The sequence below is a fragment of the Bos taurus genome, chromosome 8 (genome assembly GCF_002263795.3).
Source record: "Bos taurus isolate L1 Dominette 01449 registration number 42190680 breed Hereford chromosome 8, ARS-UCD2.0, whole genome shotgun sequence".
In the NCBI taxonomy this organism is placed as follows: Eukaryota; Metazoa; Chordata; class Mammalia; order Artiodactyla; family Bovidae; genus Bos; species Bos taurus.
Window position 1 is genome coordinate 17,382,830 of NC_037335.1, and position 22,017 is coordinate 17,404,846.

Genomic DNA, 22,017 nt, shown 5'->3' on the forward strand with positions numbered 1-22,017 from the left:
AACCACTTGTAAAAGAATGACACTAGAACACTTTCTAACACCATACACAAAAATAAACTCAAAATGGATTAAAGATCTAAGCATAAGACCAGAAACTATAAAACTCCTAGAGGAGAACATAGGCAAAACACTCTTTGACATAAACCACAGGAGGATCCTCTTTGACCCACCTCCCAGAGTAATGGAAATAAAAGCAAAAATAAACAAGTGGGACCAAATTAAACTTAAAAGCTTTTGCACAATGAAGGAAACTATAAGTAAGGTGAAAAGACAGCCTTCAGAATGGGAGAAAATAATAGCAAAAGAAGCAACTGACAAAGAATTGATCTCAAAAATATACAAGCAGCTCACACAGCTCAATGCCAGAAAAATAAACAACCCAATCAAAAAATGGGCCAAAGAACTAAACAGACATTTCTCCAAAGAAGACATACAGATGGCTAACAAACACATGAAAAGATGCTCAACCTCACTCATTATCAGAGAAATGCAAATCAAAACCACAGTGAGGTACCATCTCATGCCAGTCAGAATGGCTGCTATCCAAAAGTCTACAAGCAATAAAATGCTGGAGAGGGTGTGGAGAAAAGGAACCCTGTTACACTGTTGGTGGGAATGCAAACTAGTACAGCCACTATGGAGAACAGTGTGGAGATTCCTTAAAAAACTGGAAAGAGATCTGCCTTATGACCCAGCAATCCCACTGCTGGGCATACACACGAGGAAACCAGAATTGAAAGAGACACATGTACCCCAATGTTCATCGCAGCACTGTTTATAATAGCCAGAACATGGAAGCAACCTAGATGTCCATCAGCAGACAAATGAATAAGAAAGCAGTGGTACATATACACAATGGAGTATTACTCAGCCATTAAAAAGAATACATTTGAATCAGTTCTAATGAGGTAGATGAAACTGGAGCCTATGAAGTAAGCCAGAAAGAAAAACACCAATACAGTATACTAACACATCAGATCAGATCAGTTGCTCAGTCGTGTCCGACTCTTTGTGACCCCATGAATCACAACACGCCAGGCCTCCCTGTCCATCACCAACTCCCGGAGTTCATTGAGACTCACGTCCATCGAGTCAGTGATGCCATCCAGCCATCTCATCCTCTGTCATCCCCTTTTCCTCCTGCCCCCAGTCCCTCCCAGCATCAGAGTCTTTTCCAATGAGTCAGCTCTTCGCATGAGGTGGCCAAAGTACTGGAGTTTCAGCTTTAGCATCATTCCTTCCAAAGAAATCCCAGGGCTGATCTCCTTCAGAATGGACTGGTTGGATCTCCTTGCAGTCCAAGGGACTCTCAGGAGTCTTCTCCAACACCACAGTTCAAAAGCATCAATTCTTCGGCGCTCAGCCTTCTTCACAGTCCAACTCTCACATCCATACATGACCACAGGAAAAACCATAGCCTTGACTAGACGAACCTTTGTTGGCACAGTAATGTCTCTGCTTTTGAATATGCTATCTAGGTTGGTCATAACTTTCCTTCCAAGGAGTAAGCGTCTTTGAATTTCATGACTGCAGTCACCATCTGCAGTGATTTTGGAGCCCCCAAAAATAAAGTCTGACACTGTTTCCACTGTTTCCCCATCTATTTCCCATGAAGTGGTGGGACTGGATGCCATGATCTTCGTTTTCTGAATGTTGAGCTTTAAGCCAACCTTTCACTCTCCATTTTCACTTTCATCAAGAGGCTTTTTAGTTCCTCTTCACTTTCTGCCATAAGGGTGGTGTCATCTGCATATCTGAGGTTAGTGATATTTCTCCCAGCAATCTTGATTCCAGTTTGTGTTTCTTCCAGTCCAGTGTTTCTCATGATGTACTCTGCATATAAGTTAAATAAACAGGGTGACAATATACAGCCTTGACGAACTCCTTTTCCTATTTGGAACCAGTCTGTTGTTCCATGTCCAGTTCTAACTGTTGCTTCCTGACCTGCATACAAATTTCTCAAGAGGCAGATCAGGTGGTCTGGTATTCCCATCTCTCTCAGAATTTTCCACAGTTTATTGTGATCCACACAGTCAAAGGCTTTGGCATAGTCAATAAAGCAGAAATAGATGTTTTTCTGGAACTCTCTTGCCTTTTCAGTGATCCAGCGGATGTTGGCAATTTGATCTCTGGTTCCTCTGCCTTTTATGGAATTTACAAAGATGGTAACAATAACCCTGTATATGAGACAGCAAAGGAGACACAGATGTTTAGAACGGTCTTTTGGACTCTGTGGGAGAGGGAGAAGGTGGGATGATTTGGGAGAATGGCATTGAAACATGTATAATATCATATGTGAAATAGATCACCAGTCCAGGTTTGATGCATGAGACAGGGCGCTCAGGACAGGGGCACATGTATACCCATGGCTGATTCATGTCAATGTATGGCAAAAAGTGCTACTATATTGTAATTAGCCTCCAGTTAAAATAAATTAAAAAAAGAACAAAACTAAAACACAAATTGGAAAACAAAACTAAAGCAAGGTGCTAATTGGAGAATAGAGCAATGAAAATAAAACTAACAAATATGTTGTGAGGAAAGGAAGGAAAGAAAGAATAGATAATCAGAGTTAAATAGAGGTAGATAAAGAAGGTTTATATACATTAAAGATTAACTGCAATGGGAAAAGAACAGTAGGAAAAGCAAAGAAATAAATGTAGAAAAATATAGGTTTAAAAAATTAAAATTAAAAAACAGAGAAAAGAAAAAACCTCCACAGAACTGCAGAAGGCCAACATAGAGGAAGAGGTTTATTAGAACTATAAAAAATGTGAGGGGAAAAAAAAAGATCAAAGGCTTAATTAGATTTCATAGTGCCAATAAAATCAACTGTTGCAACAGAGGGGGAAAAATAAAAGAAAAAAATACAGAAGAATCTACAGAAGAAGTCAAAACATAATAATAAATGTTTGTCTTGAGCCACTGCTGTCAGAGTCCTTTCCCTCACTGGGAGTCACAGTCCACCTCACCTCCCTAGGATGCCCTCCGACACTATGCTATCTCTGGACCTGCTGTGGGGCAGCTCAGATTCTAATCTGGTCCTACTCCTGTGTGTTCTTGCCTCCAGTGTCCACAGCTAACAGAACTAGCGCGTTTTCTTTTGTGGGAGTTCTCAATGTCCTTTTATATATTTCATAGAGAGTCTGCCTAGTTGATCATGTGGATTTAATCTGCAGCTTATACAGCTGGTGGGAAGGTTTTGGGTCTTCTTCCTTAGACACATTGCCCCTGGGTTTCAATTGTGGTTTTATTTCCACCTCTGCATGTGGGTTGTCCACTGGGGTTTGCTCCTGAGGCTGCCCTGGAGGACTTGGGTTTGCTTCTGTGAGGGCCAGGTGTGGAGGTGATGTAGCTGCTTGGGTCACAGGGGTTCTGGCAGCAGCAGGTACTCGGGAGTTGTGGGCTAGGGCAGCAGGAAAAATAGTGCTCTTGAAGGATATGGCAACCAGTATTGGCCAATACACTCCAGTATTCTTGCCTGGAGAACCCCCCGACAGAGAAGCCTGGCAGGCCACAGTCGACAGGGTCGCAAAGTGTTGGACATGACCGAAGTGACCCTGTGCACATAGATGCAAAACTTTTTTGGCCTGTGACAGATCTGTCCCAATGACAGTTGAGCATGAAGGTGGCGCAGCTGCTTGGCTTATGGGGACCCTGGCCATGCCAAGTGTGCAGGGACATGGACTGCATCTACCGCAGGAGTTATGGCCCTATCAGAGTCTTTTTTCAAGCCTTTTGTAGCTGGTGATCAGAAGGCCTCTTTGGCCAGTCTTTTTCCATTGTTCCACCCGTTCAGGCACTCAGAAGGCTCCCTTGCCTGGAGTCCTTCTCTGTTGTTTGGTGTGTCAGGCACATAGAGGGACACCCCCCGGCTGAGGTCCTGTTCTGTAGAACGGCGCATCAGACACTTAAAGGGGCACCCTAGGTGGGGTCCTACACTGTAGTTCAGTGCCTCAGGTGTTTGATGGGCCAGCCCTTTTCTCCTTCAGCTGCCGATGCTGGTGTGTGGGGCGGGAGAGCCTTTGGTGATGGCTCAGCAGTATTGCCTTGCTTCCATGGCTGCCTGGCTTACCTCCACAGTCATTTCCCACCACAGACTCCTCCCTCACATCCCCTCTGTCCGTCTCTGCCCAGTCAGCTGCAGCCCTCGCCCTGGGATTGCTCCGCAGTCTCTAAACTCCAGCTGCCAGCCCCTGCACCTTCCAGGGGACCTGTGTCCCTGTCCAGGATATGTATGGCTGTGGCAAGGACTGTCTGATTTTCATTCCATTTAGGCTGCCACAGGTCAGCTGTTTCAGTCTCAGCCTTAAATGTTTCTCCTCTAACTCAGACAATTGTCCCGATGTGTGGATAGGACCCCTGCTTCAGTTCCCCCACCGGGCGAGGGCAGGTCCAGTCCTACTAACACTCCTGTTTTTCCCCCTAGGTCCTTTGTCCTACTGAGTTTTGTGTGGTTCTATATATTCTTTTCCACTGGTCAGGTACTCCTGTCCATTCTCAGCTGGTGTTCTTCATGCACTTCTGTGTCTGAAGGTGTATTCCTGATGTATCCCTGAAGAGAGATGTACTCCACATCCACCTACTCCTCCGCCATCTTGTTCCCCTTAAAAATTTTTTAAATGTGGGCTGGAATCCCATATTTTAGAGAGTTCCTTCTCTGCCGAAACCTCAGCTCTACTTTCCCCTGCTTTTCTGAGCCTCCTCCAGGAAACTTTTTCAGGCAATGGGAAGAGTGGAAATTCTTCTGTAGCTTGTATTGCTTTGGATATTTCCTCATTTGGATAATTAATGTTTGGATAAAGTTTATTCTTTAGCATCTTTTTAAACTCTTTAACTATCCTTCCCCATGAGATTATACCTTTTCTCCACCCATTCTGAAAACATACAGGGCACTTTGTACTACATTTTCCACCTTCAGTACCAGAGTTATTTTCCCAAATACTCTCACTACTTACTTTATGGAAAGAATAAGGGTGAAACTGACAGGTTTGTTATTTTTTGTACTTCTTTAATGAAAGTGTTTTTAGTTTTAGAGTAGGATTTCTTTTTTTTTTTTTTTTTATGAAATACACTACCACTTTTTTTGCCATACTGATAATGATTGGCTGCTTTCTACATGACTATATATATAATAGATGCCTTTACATTATCTAAAATTAGAATCAATATTTTGCTTAGTTGTGTCTGACTCTTTGAGACCCTGTGGACTATACAGTCCATGGAATTCTCCAAGCCAGAATACTAGCTGTTCCCTTCTCCAGGGGATCTTCCCAACCCAGGGATTGAATCCAGGTCTCCCAGCGTTGCAGGCAGATTCTTTACCAGATGAGCCACCAGGGAAGCACATGTAAAAGATAACTTTATGTTATCTAAAATTAGAATCAAGTTTTTAGTATCTCTTTCTAAACTTTAACAAACTAAACAATTTAAACATACTAAAGCAGTGTTGCGCAAACAGCAGATTGTGAATAGATGATGAGTTTGAGTATACCTTCCTTGGATAGGCAGCTTGTAAAGCACTGAGATGTTACTAGCAGAGAATATTTGAGTGTGATGCCCTTTTAAATTAGTAAGTTCCAACAAATTTTGGGGGTGAACAGTTGCCTGAGTTTAAGCATCAGGGCTTGGAAATATGCTATTCTGTCTTCATTTTTAACCCTTTTGTATGTTTCCATAATTTCTTCCTAGATTTTGAGATCAAACTTTTATTCTATTAGAAGTCTATTTAATCAAATGGTAGGAGAAATAGTGAATCATATTTAAAAATATGTACTTTCTACTTACTTTTAGATTACTAGAGGAAAGATAGGCATCTTTTCCATTAGCCTGTTATTATACTCCAGTGCAACCCCAAAATAACCACTATCTGATCCGTTGTAAAAGGCTGGCAGGAGGTCCCTATTGTGCATTTTGTCCTGGATTGATGATGTCTTCAGAGGCAATAATTTTTTGAATACTGCCCGTTTCTGTAGTCCCCCATGTGCATTTTATTCTGTTAGACTCAGCATGTACTGAGTTTAGATCTAATACTTTATATCTTTGTCCACCCTGTCCCTCACACTTGGAGTTCCTCCCCTGTCCATATCACTTGTTAGGTTTTAAGACCTACTTCATAATAAATGTCTGTAAGATCTCCCTGGCTTTTCCCCACTGCCTTATGTACTCTGAAATTCTGTTGTACTTCATATTGCACAATTTATCACTTTAAAGTGTGATATTCATATTTTAAGCATATATAGGCACCATGAAGGCAAAACTTGTGTCTTAAATCCTACCACACACACACTACCTGTGGCATTTTGTAAAGCCTGCTTCTGTGGCCTTTACAGCTCATATGGGATAGATACTGAATGGATATTTATTGATTCTTGGAGTAATCTCTGGATTGTGGTTCTATTGTTTTTTTAATTTATTTTTAATTGGAGGATAATTGCTTTACAATGTTGTGTTGGTGTTTGCTGCACAACAGGGTGAATCAACTGTAAGTATATGTATGTCCTTTCTTTCTTGAAGACTGGATTTGTGGTTCTTAAAAGTTAGGTTTACAGGCTATTAGACAGTCACTTATCCAGAAGTTCAATGGACAGTTCAAGGGGTTTGGTAGAATACTAGACAGTTTTTCTGTACTAAATTGTTTGTATTTTCTTCTTTATGAAAATAATTGATTAATTTTGAATATCATGGTTAACATGATGCAGTTAAACTTAATTCAGTAGTTTAAAACACTGCATGAAAGTCTGTTGGTTTTGCTAAGAGAAGGATGAAAGCTTCTCTGAAAAAATTATTCTTAACATAGTAAAAGAACAGTTTTGTTTCTTTTTCAGAAAGAAACATTTTGGCTTCTTGAAAAGGCTGAAGCTCACTAAAAATGTTAAAAGTTATCAAGCTGACTTTCTACAGTTAGAATATATTTAAAATGTTTCTTTATAACTTAAAATTTTTTAAAACCAAAGTTATCTGTAGTCTAAGAAAAGAAGGAAATCCGTGGAGGCACAGCACTGCTGTCCAATATATCATCAGCTTTGTTACTAATGAGATTCCAGCAGATTGATAATGCCAGAAGCCTTGGAGAGTTAAGATTCTAGAGGGAAAGCTGGTAAAATGTGTTGTTCTAAATGGCATAACCACTAAAATGAATAACTTAAAATCAGATGAGAAAAACTTATTAAAAGAGAAAACAAATTAAAATAGTTTAACCCTTCTAATAACCAACTCTGCTTGATAGGAATATTGGATTTCAGTACTCTCATTTTCTTCTCCGATATATATACACACACACACATGACTTAGTGACTGAAAAAAAAAATAACACATATATTCTAAAACCTGATATTTGGTTCCTAAATAAGAATTAACTTAAAAACCTTTTTTTAGAAATTTTCAAGCATAAATAAAAAATAAAGTGGGAATTTTAACTCCCATATACTCAGCTGCATCTTCAGTAATTTATCTGCAGCGTACAATCTCTTTTCATCCATATTCCTACCTGCTTCCTACCTGCTATATTATTTTAAAGCAAATCCTGTATTTTTTCAGTTTATTTGTAAATATTTTAATAAGTGTATCTCTTAAAGATAAGAGCTCAGTTTTTAAACATAATCAGAATACCTTAAAAAGTAGCATTTCTTAAATATCAGATAATATTCAGAAAGTGTTCAAATTTAACCTAGTTGTTCATTGGTGGATATTGTGATATTAAGATCTACCTGTTGGGTCAGGTGTTATCAGCCTTGCATTAATGGTTTTGTGCTGTACTTAGTCACTCAGTCGTGTCTGACTCTTTGCAGCCCTGTGGACTGTAGCCTGCCAGGCTCCTCTGTCCATGGGGATTCTCCAGGCAAGAATACTGGAGTGAATTGCCATGCCCTCCTCCAAGTGTCTTCCCAACCCAGGGATTGAACCGAGGTCTCATGCATTGCAGGCAGGTTCTTAACCAGCTGAGCTACCAGGAAAGCTCCATTAATGGTTTTAGTAGCTATTTAGTATTGTCTTTTTCCATTATTTCATTAGGGGTTACAGAACAGTAATAATGTAATTTTAATCTTGAGATAGCCACAGTTCAAATTTCTCTGATTGTCTTACAGTATTTTTAATTTTAAATTTTTTAATAATTTGAAGTTATATTTATCCTTATTCTTTTAAAATTTTATTTATTTTTTAATTGAAGGATAATTGCTTTACAGAATTTTGTTGGTTTCTGCCAAACATCAACATGAATCAGACATAGGTACACAAACTACGTAAGAATCAGTATCCAAATAAGGTCTCTACATTGCAATTGGGTAATATTCCGCCTCTTTTTAATCTGTATGCTCCCCCTTTTCTCCCTCTCTCTGCAGTTTATTTCTTGAAGAATCGGGAGTTAGAGTTTCTCCATTTGAATTTGCTGATTGCATCTCAGTGTTTCATTTAACATTGTTTTTCTGTAAATAGGTAATTAGAAATAGTCTTGAATCACATTCATGTTCAGTTTTTTTAACAGGAATATTTAGAAGCAATGTTGTGTCCTTAAGGCACACAGTATATAGTTCTTCCATTTTTTGTGAGCACATTGTAGCCTTTGGAATCTGTTCTCCACAATGGCTATTAAGAATGTGCTTGATTTCTTGAACCTACCCTGTTTATTTAACTTATATGCAGAGTACATCATGAGAAACACTAATATCAGTAACCTCAGATATGCAGATGACACCACCCTTATGGCAGAAAGTGAAGAGGAACTACAAAGCCTCTTGATGAAAGTGAAAGTGGAGAGTGAAAAAGTTGGCTTAAAGCTCAACATTCAGAAAATGAAGATCATGGCATCCGGCCCCATCACTTCATGGGAAATAGATGGGGAAACAGTGGAAACAGTGTCAGACTTTATTTTTCTGGGCGCCAAAATCACTGCAGATGGTAACTGCAGCCATGAAATTAAAAGACGCTTACTCCTTGGAAGGAAAGTTACGACCAGCCTAGATAGCATATTCAAAAGCAGAGACATTACTGTGCCAACAAAGGTTCGTCTAGTCAAGGCTATGGTTTTTCCTGTGGTCATGTATGGATGTGAGAGTTGGACTGTGAAGAAGGCTGAGCGCCGAAGAATTGATGCTTTTGAACTGTGGTGTTGGAGAAGACTCCTAAGAGTCCCTTGGACTGCAAGGAGATCCAACCAGTCCATTCTGAAGGAGATCAGCCCTGGGATTTCTTTGGAAGGAATGATGCTAAAGCTGAAACTCCAGTACTTTGGCCACCTCATGCGAAGAGCTGACTCATTGGAAAAGACTCTGATGCTGGGAGGGATTGGGGGCAAGAGGAGAAGGGGACGACAGAGGATGAGATGGCTGGATGGCATCACTGACTCGATGGACATGAGTCTGAGTAAACTCTGGGAGTTGGTGATGGACAGGGAGGCCTGGCGTGCTGCGATTCATGGGGTTGCAAAGAGTTGGACACTAGTGAGCGACTGATCTGATCTGATCAAGGTATAAAGCAAAGGAGAAAAGGAAACTTATAAACATCTGAATGCAGAGTTCCAAAGAATAGCAAGAAGAAATAAGAAAGCCTTCCTCAGCGATCAATGCAAAGAAATAGAGGAAAACAACAGAATGGGAAAGACTAGAGATCTCTTCAAGAAAATTAGAGATACCAAGGGAACATTTCACACAAAGATGGGCTCGATAAAGGACAGAAATGGTATGGACCTAACAGAAGCAGAAGATATTAAGAAGAGGTGGCAAGAATACATAGAAGAACTGTACAAAAAAGATCTTCACGACCCATATAATCATGATGGGGTGATCACTCACCTAGAGCCAGACATCCTGGAATGTGAAGTCAAGTGGGCCTTAGAAAGCATCACTAAGAACAAAGCTAGTGGAGGTGATGGAATTCCAGTTGAGTTATTTCAAATCCTGAAAGATGATGCTGTGAAAGTGCTGCAGTCAGTATGCCAGCAAATTTGGAAAACTCAGCAGTGGCCACAGGACCAGAAAAGGTCAGTTTTCATTCCAATCCCAAAGAAAGGCAATGCCAAAGAATGCTCAAACTACCGCACAATTGCGCTCATCTCACAGCCTAGTAAAGTAATGCTCAAAATTCTCCAAGCCAGGCTTCAGCAATACGTGAACCATGAACTTCCAGATGATCAAGCTGGTTTTAGAAAAGGCATAGGAACCAGAGATCAAATTGCCAACATCCGCTGGATCATTGAAAAAGCAAGAGTTCCAGAAAAACATCTATTTCTGCTTTATTGACTATACCAAAGCCTTTGACTGTGTGGATCACAACAAACTCTGGAAAATTCTGAGAGAGATGGGAATCCCAGACCACCTGACCTGCCTCTTGAGAAACCTATATGCAGGTCAGGAAGCAACAGTTAGAACTGGACATGGAACAACAGACTGGTTCCAAATAGGACAAGGAGTACGTCAAGGCTGTATATTGTCACCCTGCTTATTTAACTTCTATGCAGAGTACATCATGAGAAACGCTGATCTGGAAGAAGCACAAGCTGGAATCAAGATTGCCGGGAGAAATATCAATAACCTCAGATACGCAGATGACACCACCCTTATGGCAGAAAGTGAAGAGGAACTAAAAAGCCTCTTGATGAAAGTGAAAGTGGAGAGTGAAAAAGTTGGCTTAAAGCTCAACATTCAGAAAATGAAGATCATGGCATCCGGTCCCATCACTTCATGGGTAATAGATGGGGAAACAGTGGAAACAGTGGAAACAGTGTCAGACTTTATTTTGGGGGGCTCCAAAATCACTGCAGATGGTGACTGCAGCCATGAAATTAAAAGACACTTACTCCTTGGAAGAAAAGTTATGACCAACCTAGATAATATATTCAAAAGCAGAGACATTATTTTGCCAACAAAGGTCTGTCTAGTCAAGGCTATGGTTTTTCCTGTGGTCGTGTATGGATGTGAGAGTTGGACTGTGAAGAAAGCTGAGCGCTGAAGAATTGATGCTTTTGAGCTGTGGTGTTGGAGAAGGCTCCTGAGAGTCCCTTGGACTGCAAGGAGATCCAACCAGTCCATTCTAAAGGAGATCAGCCCTGGGATTTCTTTGGAAGGAATGATGCTAAAGCTGAAACCCCAGTTTTGGCCACCTCATGCGAAGAGTTGACTCATTGGAAAAGACTCTGATGCTGGGAGGGATTGGGGGCAAGAGGAGAAGGGGACGACAGAGGATGAGATGGCTGGATGGCATCACTGACTCGATGGACATGAGTCTGAGTAAACTCCGGGAGTTGGTGATAGACAGGGAGGCCTGGCATGCTGTGATTCATGGGGTCGCAAAGAGTCGAACACGACTGAAGTGACTTAGCAGCAGCATAATTTAAAAGTCCTTTTTAATTTTTATTACTCAAAATGTTTAAAAACTCTTCTATGTTTGTTTACTTTCACTGGGTAATTAAAACTTTTATTATAACAGAAAGCAATCTAAAACATAAAATATTTTCATTTATCTAGCTTAGGGGATCTCTGTAGCTCTCAAGCATTGAGAATTGTTATAGATGATAATAAAAATAGAAGTATTGTATTTTACCTTTTGTATTATGTAGTATGTTCCCTTTTTAAAATACTGAAATTTTAAATTTTAAAGTGATTGGGTTTTTCATAGTTGTAATTTTTCTCCTTGTCAGTAAAATATTTAAAGAGTGGTAGGTGTTTTATTTAGTTGCCAAATATTTTTCCCTTTATGGTTTTATCCCATGTTTGTGTTGTTATTGTTGTTTAATTGCAAAGTCCTGCCTGATTCTTTGTGACCCTATGGACTGCAGCACACCAGGCTTCCCCATGCTTCACTATCTCCCAGAGTTTGCTTAAACTCATGTCCATCGAAGGCTTCCCTGATAGCGCAGTTAGTAAAGAATCCACCTGCAATGTGGGAGACCTGGGTTCGATCCCTGGGTTGGGAACCTCCCCTGGAGAAGGAAAGGCTACCCACTCCAGTTTCCTGGCCTACAGAATTCCATGGACTGTATAGTCCACGGGGTCACAAAGAGTTGGTACAGAGTTTGACTAGAGTATGAATTAAGTTGGTAGCAAAGAAGATAGCAGGAAAACAAAAGAAAAGTTGAACATACACAGATCAGAAGAAAATGGAATAGAATTTATATTTGTGAGTAGTTGGCTAGGGGATTAACCATAAGAGATGAATACTCAATAAGTCCTTGAACTCTTTATTGCTTTTTCCTTGAAAAATATCAATATTTTAACTCTTTGTCTTCCTATAACTTTTGCTTAGCCAAGTTCTTAAACTCTTTTGTCCTTTCCCTTAGGTTATTTGGTTCATTTCTTCAATTATATTGCTTTTCTCTAAAATTCTCTAAATGGTATTTAGTATTTTAGGGGCCACCTATGTTACTAGATTATATAAAGGAGCAGAATTAATGTAGTTAATTCTGTAATGTCTCTTGTTTCTTTGTATATATATATTGAAAGTATTTTAATTTTTATATAAAGTATTTTTATTTTATATATATATATATATATATGTTTTTAAGTATTTTTATTTATTTGGCTGCACCAAGTCTCAGTTTTTATTTATTTGACCATGCTGTGTCTTAGGTGCAGAACGCAGGATCTAGTTCCCTGACCAGGGATCGAACCTAGTTCCCTGCATTGAGAATGAGGGGTTTTAGCCACTGGACCACCAGGGAAGTCCCTCTTTGTGTATATTTTAAAGTTACTTTGTTTTATTTTTTTTTTAAATTTAATTTTATTGGAGTGTAGTGGATTTATAGTTGTTTTAGTTTCAGGTGTACAGCAAATGGACTCAGTTATGCATATATGTATTTACATATGTTCATTCTTTTTTATATTCGTTTTCATTTAGGTTATCCGTGAATTTTTTGTTTTGTTTTGTTTTAATCCGTGAATGTTGAGTAGAGTTTCCTCTGCTATACAGTAGGTCCTTGTTGGTTATTTGCCTTATATATGGTAGTGTATGTGTGTTCATTCCAAGCTCCTCATTTATCTCTCCCCTACAAGTTTTCCCTTTGGTAACCATCTGCTTGTTTTGATGTATGGAAGTCTTTTTCCATACATCATACATACAAGTCAGTTCATTTGTATCTTTTCTTAAAAATTAGATTCCACACATGAGTGATACCATGTGATATTTATCTTTCTCTTTCTGACTTACTTCACTTTAGTATGATAATCTCTAAGGTCCATCCAGTCAGTTCAGTTCAGTCACTCAGTCATGTCTGACTCTGCGACCCCATGGACTACAGCACATCAAGCCTCCCTGTCCATCACCAACTCCTGAAGTTTACTCATTTTCATGTCCATTAGTTTGTGATGCCATCCAACCATCTCATCCTCTCTCATCCCCTTCTCCTTCTGCCTTCAGTCTTTCCCAGCATCAGGGTCTTTTCAAATGATTTAGTTCTTCACATCAGGTGGCCAAAGTATTGGAGCTTCAGCTTCAGCATCAATGAATATTCAGGACTGATTTCCTTTAGGATGGACTGGTTGGATCTCCTTGCAGTCCAAGGGACTCTCAAGAGTCTTCTCCAGCACCACAGTTCAAAAGCATCAATTCTTTGGCACGCAGCTTTCTTTATAGTCCAACTATAGTCCAGCTTTCTTTATAGTCCATCCATATTTGACTACTTTGACTAGATGGACCTTTGTTGGTAAAGTAATGTCTCTGCATTTTAATATGCTATCTAGGTTGGTCATAACTTTTCTTCCAAGGAGCAAGCATCTTTTAATTTCATGGCTGCAGTCACCATCTGCAGTGATTCTGGAGCCCCCCAAAATAGTCTGTCACTGTTTCCACTGTTTCCCCATCTATTTGCCGTGAAGTGATGGGACCAGATTCCATGATCTTCATTTTCTGAATGTTGAGTTTTAAGCCAACTTTTTCACTCTCTTCTTTCATTTCATCAAGAGGCTTTCTCACTTTCTGCCATAAGGGTGGTGTCCTCTGCATATCTGAGGTTATTGATATTTCTCCCAGCAGTCTTGATTCCAGCTTGTGCTTCCTCCAGCCCAGCATTTCTCATGATGTATTCTGCATAGAAGTTAAATAAGCAGGGTGACAATATACAGCCTTGATGTCCTCCTTTGCGATTTGGAACCAGTCTATATTGTTCCGTGTCCAGTTCTAACTGTTGCTTCCTGACCTGCATACAGATTTCTCAAGAGGCAGGTTAGGTGGTCTGATATTCCCATCTCTTGAAGAATTTTCCAGAGTTTGTTGTGGTCCACACAGTCAAAGGCTTTGGTGTAGTCAATAAAGCAGAAGTAGATGTTTTTCTGAAAGTCTCTTGCTTTTTTGATGATCCAACAGATGTTGGCAATTTGATCTCTGGTTCCTCGGCCTTTTCTAAATGTAGCTTGAACATCTGGAAGTTCATGGTTCACATACTGTTGAAACCTGGCTTGGATAATTTTGAGCATTACTTTACTAGTGTGTGAGATGAGTGCAATTGAGCGGTAGTTTGAGCAGTTTTTGGCATTGACTTTCTTTGGGATTGGAATGAAAACTGGTCTTTTCCAGTCCTGTGGCCACTGCTGAGTTTTCCAAATTTGCTGGCATATTGACTGCAGCACTTTCACAGCATCATCTTTTAGGATTTGAAATAGCTCAACTGGAATTCCATCACCTCCACTAGCTTTGTTCGTAGTGATGCTTTCTAAGGCCCACTTGACTTCGCATTCCAGGATGTCTGGCTCTAGGTTGATGATCACCATCATGATTATCTGGGTTGTGAAATTCTTTTTTGTATAGTTCTTCTGTATATTCTCGCCACCTCCTCTTAATATCTTCTGCTTCTGTTAGGTCCATATTATTTCTGTCCTTTTTGTGCCCATCTTTGTATGAAATTTTCCCTTGGTATCTCTAATTTTGTTGAAGAGATCTCTAGACTTTTCCATTCTATTGTTTTCCTCTATTTCTTTGCACTGATCACTGAGGAAGGCTTTCTTCTTGCTATTTCTCTCCTTGCTATTCTTTGGAACTCTGCATTCACATGCTTATATCTTTTCTTTTTTCCTTTGCCTTTTGGTTCTGTTCTGTTCACAGCTATTTGTAAGGCCTCCTCAGACAGCCATTTTGTCTTTTTGCATTTCTTTTCCTTGGGGATGGTCTTGATCCCTGTCTCCTGTACAATGTCATGAATCTTCGTCCATAGTTCTTCAGGCACTGTGTCTATCAGATCTAATCCGTTGAATCTATTGGTCACTTCCACTGTATAATTGTAAGGGATTTGATTTAGGTCATACCTGAATGGTCTAATGGTTTTCCCTACTTTTTTCAATTTAAGTCTGAATTTGGCAATAAGGAGTTCATGGTCTGTGCCATAGTCAGCTCCTGGTCTTGTTTTTGCTGACTGTATAGAGCTTCTCCATCTTTGGCTGCAAAGAATATAATCAATCTGATTTCGGTGTTGACCATCTGGTGATGTCCATGTGTAGAGTCTTCTGCTGTGTTGTTGGAAGAGGGTGTTTGCTATGACCAGTGCGTTCTCTTGGCAAAACTCTTATTAGCCTTTTCCCTTCTTCGTATTGCACTCCAAGGCCAAATTTGCCTGTTACTCCAGGTGTTTCTTGACTTCCTACTTTTGCATTCCAGTCCCCTATAATGAAAAGGACATCTTTTTTGGGTGTTATCCATGTTGCTGCAAGTAATGTTGTTTCATTCTTTGTTATGGCTGAGCAGTATTATGTTGTATATATGTACCATGTCTAAGTTATTTTGCTGCTTTATGACTTCAGTACTTGGTCTAATTTTATGCTTGCTCTCTTCCCCCAGCCATTTTTTTAGTAATGTTTTTAACAGTTAATAGTATGAATTCTTAATATCTTAAATTATATTTGTATTATTTTACCTCAAACCCCTATGTCTTTTATTTTTCTTGGTGGATTTCAGTGATCTTACTTTAGCATCATGAATACACTGAAACTATTTTTATTTCTCTTAGAGGAGTACAAATAATTTCCCTGAGATTGTTTTGTTACTGTCAGACTCCTAAGCCTGTGTAAAAGCTTGAAAATGCTCCTTTGTAGAATTCTCTTAAAATTTACTCACTCCCCTGAACACACTTGTGCACAGATGTGCATGTGTGCGCATGCACACTCACACTTACTTTCACATATGCAGAGTTGGGGTGCAGAAGGACAGAACCATGACTGCACTGATATTTTGAGGACTTAGATAAGGCATATTAGGTTAAGGTTCGGAAAAGGCAATGGCACCCCACTCTAGTACTCTTGCCTGGAAAATCCCATGGACGGAGGAGCCTGGTAGGCTGCAGTCCATGGGATCGCTGAGGGTCGGACATGACTGAGCGACTTCACTTTCACTTTTTACTTTCATGCGTTGGAGAAGGAAACGGCAACCCACTCCAGCCTTCTTGCCTGGAGAATCCCAGGGACAGTGGAGCCTGGTGGGCTGCTGTCTATGGGATTGGTCAGAGTCGGACACAACTGAAGTGACTTAGCAGCAGCAGCAGCAGCAGGTTAAGGTTACTGTTTTAGAAAGAGTGTACAAGTTTTACCCCTTCTGATTGGAGGGTCATAATTGGTAACAAAAGACCCTACAATTATCTGATATTGAGGATAAGAGTAAATTATCTTTGAAAATGTATTCTTATGTTTGCAAACTATGTTTTAAAAATGAGTCAGTAGAATGAAGAAAATTAAGAACTAGTGAAATAACAAAGTATGATCTTAAATGTTTAAATAGTTTGTCAGGTTACATTTTACAAGTCACTTATCTTGTTTTCACATTTGTGAAGTGAAGCACTTATGCTGAATTATTTCAGATACAGATCCTACAAAGCTTTGGCCTCTACGTGCAGGTGTGATGGGCAGATGGAACTTAGGATGCTTTTACCTATGCTGTGCTACAGAGAGCTCAGTCACTTGGATTTCAATCATTTTAAATGTAAACAGAGAAGAGCAAATTCACAGAGGATTGTTTCTTCTTCCAGTACTATGTATACTACTGTTTCTGATTAAAAAAAAAAGTAAAGCAAGTTCCACCTCTGCTCTCTCAAAACATTTGAAACAAACCCATAGAAAATATAAATGAAAAAAGTTTTTCATCAAGACTTTTCTCCTTTGAAACATTGGGAGCATGTGTATAAACACATGAAACACACAGCACTGAATCTCTAGTGCTGATAACTGTATGAACTTGTTTAGTCCATTAAGTCGTGTCTCTTTTGCAACCCTATGGACTATTGCCCACTAAGGCTCCTCTGTCCGTGGGATTTCCCAGGCGAGAAGACTGGAGTGGGTTGCCATTTCCTCCTTCTGGGGATCTTAAGTTTATGGCAGAGGAGCTCTTTAGCTGTGGCTGCTTTTTGAGTAGCTTATATAAATAGGCTTGAAGAGTGATCTGAATTAAGTGAGAGTATATAGCTCAGTAGATCTTAGCCATTTCAGAAGTGCTTGAAAGAGGAGCAAAAAAGGATGAACATAATATACCTTCACTTACAAATACTTTTACATACTCACATATATCCCTGTAGTCTTTTTTGAGAGCAAATATAGGCTGATGATTTGCTATGTAAACATTTACAGGATCTACTAAAATAGATTACCACTTATTTAATGAAAATATCTAAGTTTCACTCATTCATTTATTTAGATTCAAAGCAAACTAATTTCATAAAAATGCAGCTGCTTCAACATTTGTGACTTAACGTATAAGAGATTCCATAGTTGTTGATTAGTTATACATTGATCCCTAAGGTAATATGTGAACTTCAATTATAACGCCTGAACTTTGTAAATGTACTTCTTTTCACTAGAAAACTGTTGCCAATAAAGAGTTTTTGGTCAAAAAATTTTAGTAGAGCAGGATTTACTGACTTGTTAACTTATTTTTCATTGGCTACTTTCATTGGCTAGTAGGAAATTCTTTTGGATTATTATCCAGCTGACAGATATATTAAGTGAAATATAAATGATACCTGAATCTTATGGGGAGAAAAAAGGAAAACAGTTTAAAATATTGCCATTTTATATATTTTTGTATATACAGCTTACTATGTAAAATTAGGCTTTTGGGACATCCTAAGACAATCTACCTTAATTTTTACAGGAGAGAACCTCTGAGAAGGTAAGGGATTTTCCCCAAATTATATGATTAAAAGCAGAGTAAGGGTTAGAGTTCAGGTATTCCAACTTTGAGACTCTCCCTTTCTCCCCAGTCATCCATTACATTCTGCTCTTCATTCATTATCAGGCAGCAACTTCTAGCCTGAAAAAACAATCACATTTTTCTAAAAGCTTATATTTTAAACTCTTCACTCAGTGACTACAGATTTAGAATTCTAGAGTAAAGCCTGTTAGGCATGAAAATTAACTTTGAGACTATGAACAACTTAGCAGCACTTTTTTTCTTCAATTTGTTGTCTCACATTAGAATACTTAGATGTAAAGCATTATTTATTTATACAAAAGGCTATATTCATTTTTTTCTGTAGCTATTTGGAAATATTTTTTGCTCTGGAGAGATATATAAAATATTCTTTTGCATTAAATGATAAAAATTGGAACTTATTTTTTACAAGTTCTATTTGTGGACACATACTTTGTTAGCTCATTTTCTACTTTAATTTTGGAATGGGAGTAGTTTTTGAATAATTAGGATGTAGGAGAATCAGTTAAGGTGAGTAAATAATTTACTTTAAAATCTGTGGAGTAGAATTTTTATATGTTATATTATCAGAATTTTCCATCTGTCAGTCTGTGTTTTATAAATGTTTTCCCTACCATAGGAAAATTAACAAAGCTAACAATTGGGGGATCATTACCTTCTTTTTAAAAGACATATCAGGAATTTAAAATAAATAACTTGGAGGTATAGAGGAGCACTCAAAGTTGTAACTAACTTGTGGACTTTAGTAATGGTCCAAGACCATAGTGGTTGAGGGCTACAATCCGTGTTTATATGCACGTTCTTAGCATCAGTTACTGACGCCTTATAACAAATGCATTTTTAAAAAATTATGGCTTACTAACTTCATTAATTAAAATCCTATTGATGAAAGTTATTCTATCTTAGAAAGTAGCCTTAGGCATTCTCCTTGAATTTATTGATTTAGAGCAAAGTGTTTGAAAAAGCATATGAAAGGCTTTGGAATAATTGCAGTGCACATGGTGTCCAGCTTACTGGTGGATAGTTTTCTGTTTTTATAGTTTATAAGGCAGAGTACTTTAAACTTCTTTTTGAGTGGAATTTTACCTCAGTAATCAGTATTCTGTCCAAAGGATGTCAACATTTTGTAATGTCAAGGCTTCACTGTGGTCTAAAGTGGTACAACATTTTAATTTGGAAAGTTGGTCAGGGACATCCATATGATGGTATACATTTCCCAGTGCTTCCATGTTCTAGTAAATTGGGATGAAAAATAATTAAGATTTACATTAAATTAGATGTTTTCAAAGTTGATGGGGGAATTCCCTGGCAGTCCAGAGGTTAGGACTCAGTGCTTTCAGTGCCAGGGCCTGAATTTGATCCCTGGTCAGAAAATTAAGGTTCTTCAGGTAAAAAAAAAAAGGTTGAGGAGTCTGGGGAAAAGGGTTTGGGATGACGCTTATGGAATTTGGGACTCTAATGTGGGAGGTGGGGGAGGTCAAAGCAGCCCTTACATGATAAATAGAAGGGAAATTTTGATCAGAGCCTTTAGGTCACATGATTCTGTCCCTTTTTGTGTGTGTTACAGGCAAAGGGGAAGATAGCGATGTACTCAGTATAAATGCAGACGCTTATGACAGCGACATAGAAGGCCCCTGTAATGAAGAAGCAGCTGCTCCTGAGGTCCCAGAAAATACAGTCCAGAGTGAAGCTGGTCAGATAGATGACCTGGAGAAAGACATTGAGAAAAGCGTGAACGAGATTCTGGGACTTGCAGAGTCCAGTCCAAAGGAGCCCAAAGCCGCCACCCTGACTGTTCCTCCGCCGGAAGATGTTCAGCCTTCAGCACAGCAGCTGGAGCTGCTTGAACTTGAAATGAGGGCCAGAGCTATTAAAGCCCTGATGAAAGCTGGTGATATAAAAAAGCCAGCCTAGTTTATTTAAATTGTGTCTGAATATTGGATGTGTTTGAACAATGCCACACTATATCATTTTGTATCTAAAGTTTATCTGGGGGTCTTACCTGATATTTCTTATATAACTCTTACTAGATAAACTCATCTTAGGTCTAAAATACATGTTATTGTTGTTACTTTTGTATTATGTAGTTGTTTTTTGAATTCATGACACATATCATTGGGTACTCTAGATACTTTGTTAGATGAGTATTTAGTATATCTGAAAATTAATATCTGAAAAGCCATTAGCTAAAAAGAGTCATAGTATTTTTTTCCTTTATTTTGAAATATTTTGGCATCAAACCAAAAAGTTTATGATAGATTGACCAAGCATGTTGCCTTCAGGCTATCTATATTTTGCAATAGAATATTAAATTATTGCTCCTAGGTATATTTACAATTTAAGTTGAGTTATGTTTATATGCACTTTTAAAATATGTGCCATTTTGAAGATGCCTTTTATGGGTATGGACTTAGTAAAAACTGAACAACATTTTTGTTACAAGGCAGAGATCCAAAGTGGCTGAGCAAAGATTTTTTATAAAAAAGTAAAAATAAGGACTTAGTTTAAAGCATTTTTTAACAACGTCGAATTAATTGTCCAACTTTAATTCCAGCAAACCATTCTAACAAGTATTTGATACTGTCGAACTCTTAGTTCAGTTTTTTTCCTTCTATAAAAAGGGCACACATTTTCATTTACATTCCAGGCAGTTAGGAGAAGGAGACTATTTTATTGTACAGGCTTTCATCTGATGTTTTTGCTTGAAAATCTTATGTGCTATAATTCCATGAATTAAAAATCATTAAGACTATCATTCTAGATCTGAGGACTTTTGATAGATTTCCAAAAATGAATTTAATTTCAGGAAGTTTTGATAAGTGGATGTAATAATTAATCTAATTTTGTATAGTTTTTGTAAATAGATTAACATGCTGCCACAATTATGAATGCTTTTTGTCCCATCACTAATTGTAGCTGTTTGATACCAGAATAAATTTAGGTAGAGACTCTTTAACTTAAAATAAATTTTTTTTTGTAAAATATAAATCTGAAACTGTTGTTTTTATATTTGCTAACAAATATAGTATATTTATAAGGCATGTTCTGTTAGTGTTGTGGGAGGATTTTCCTTATACACAAAAGAACTTAGAGGGATAAAAGCTGGCTTAATTATATATAAATTTTAGAGGATCTCTTATGAAAATAGTACTTGGGCTTCCCTGATAGCTCAGTTGGTAATCTGCCTACAATGCTGGAGACCCGAGTTCGATTCCTGGGTCAGGAAGATCCGCTGGAGAAGGGATAGGCTACCCACTCCAGTATTCTTGGACTTCCCTTGTGATTCAGCTGATAAAGAACCTGCCTGCAATGTGAAAAACCTGGGTTTGATCCATGGGTTGGGAAGATCCACTGGAGAAGGGAAAGGCTACCCATTCCAGTATTCTGGCCCAGAGGATTCCATGGATTGTATAGTCCATGGGGTCACAGTCAGACACGACTGAGTGACTCACTTTCTTTTTCACTTATGGAAATAATATATATGAAACAATGGAGTAGCAGTTACAAATTCATTTTTGTTGTTCCTGAACATGCCTTTAAATAATCCTGTCATTTCTTTTTTCTTGCTGAATCTTTGTAATGAAGCACAGAGGCCTGTATCATTTGAAATGCTTCTCTTAGGCTGAGAAACATGGGTATGATTTAAATAGTTCTCGTAGTTACTGCTTCAAGATGAAAAAAATCAGTTTCTATTTCCACTTACACTAAAAGTTAAAATGATAACAAAGTAGTGCAGAATAAACTTTATTGCTACTTACTAATTATGAGATGCAGCAGATGACATTTGTGTGATCCAACATAGAGGAGGAGAAAGAGGTCTGAGTGCTTTGTAGCTGATTAAAGTCACCACCTTCATGAAGCATTGTGTGCCTGCTGTATTCACTGTGCAGAATGCTTTAG

The 22,017-nt window shown here is 38.5% G+C and overlaps 1 protein-coding gene across 3 annotated transcripts in view; it reads left to right on the plus strand.

Annotated features, from left to right (window-relative positions):
* Window positions 1–21,105, plus strand: part of CAAP1 (caspase activity and apoptosis inhibitor 1) — a 74,144-nt gene extending 53,039 nt beyond the window's left edge. For 2 of the 3 annotated variants that reach the window (XM_059889086.1, XM_059889085.1), the window contains exon 6: window positions 19,685–21,105. In XM_059889086.1, the coding sequence (XP_059745069.1) occupies window positions 19,685–20,031 (347 nt within the window). In that variant the 3' untranslated portion in view covers window positions 20,032–21,105. The remainder of the gene's footprint in view (window positions 1–19,684) is intronic. The other variant, NM_001038120.1, reaches the window with a different exon arrangement.
* The last annotated feature ends 912 nt before the right edge of the window (window positions 21,106–22,017 follow it).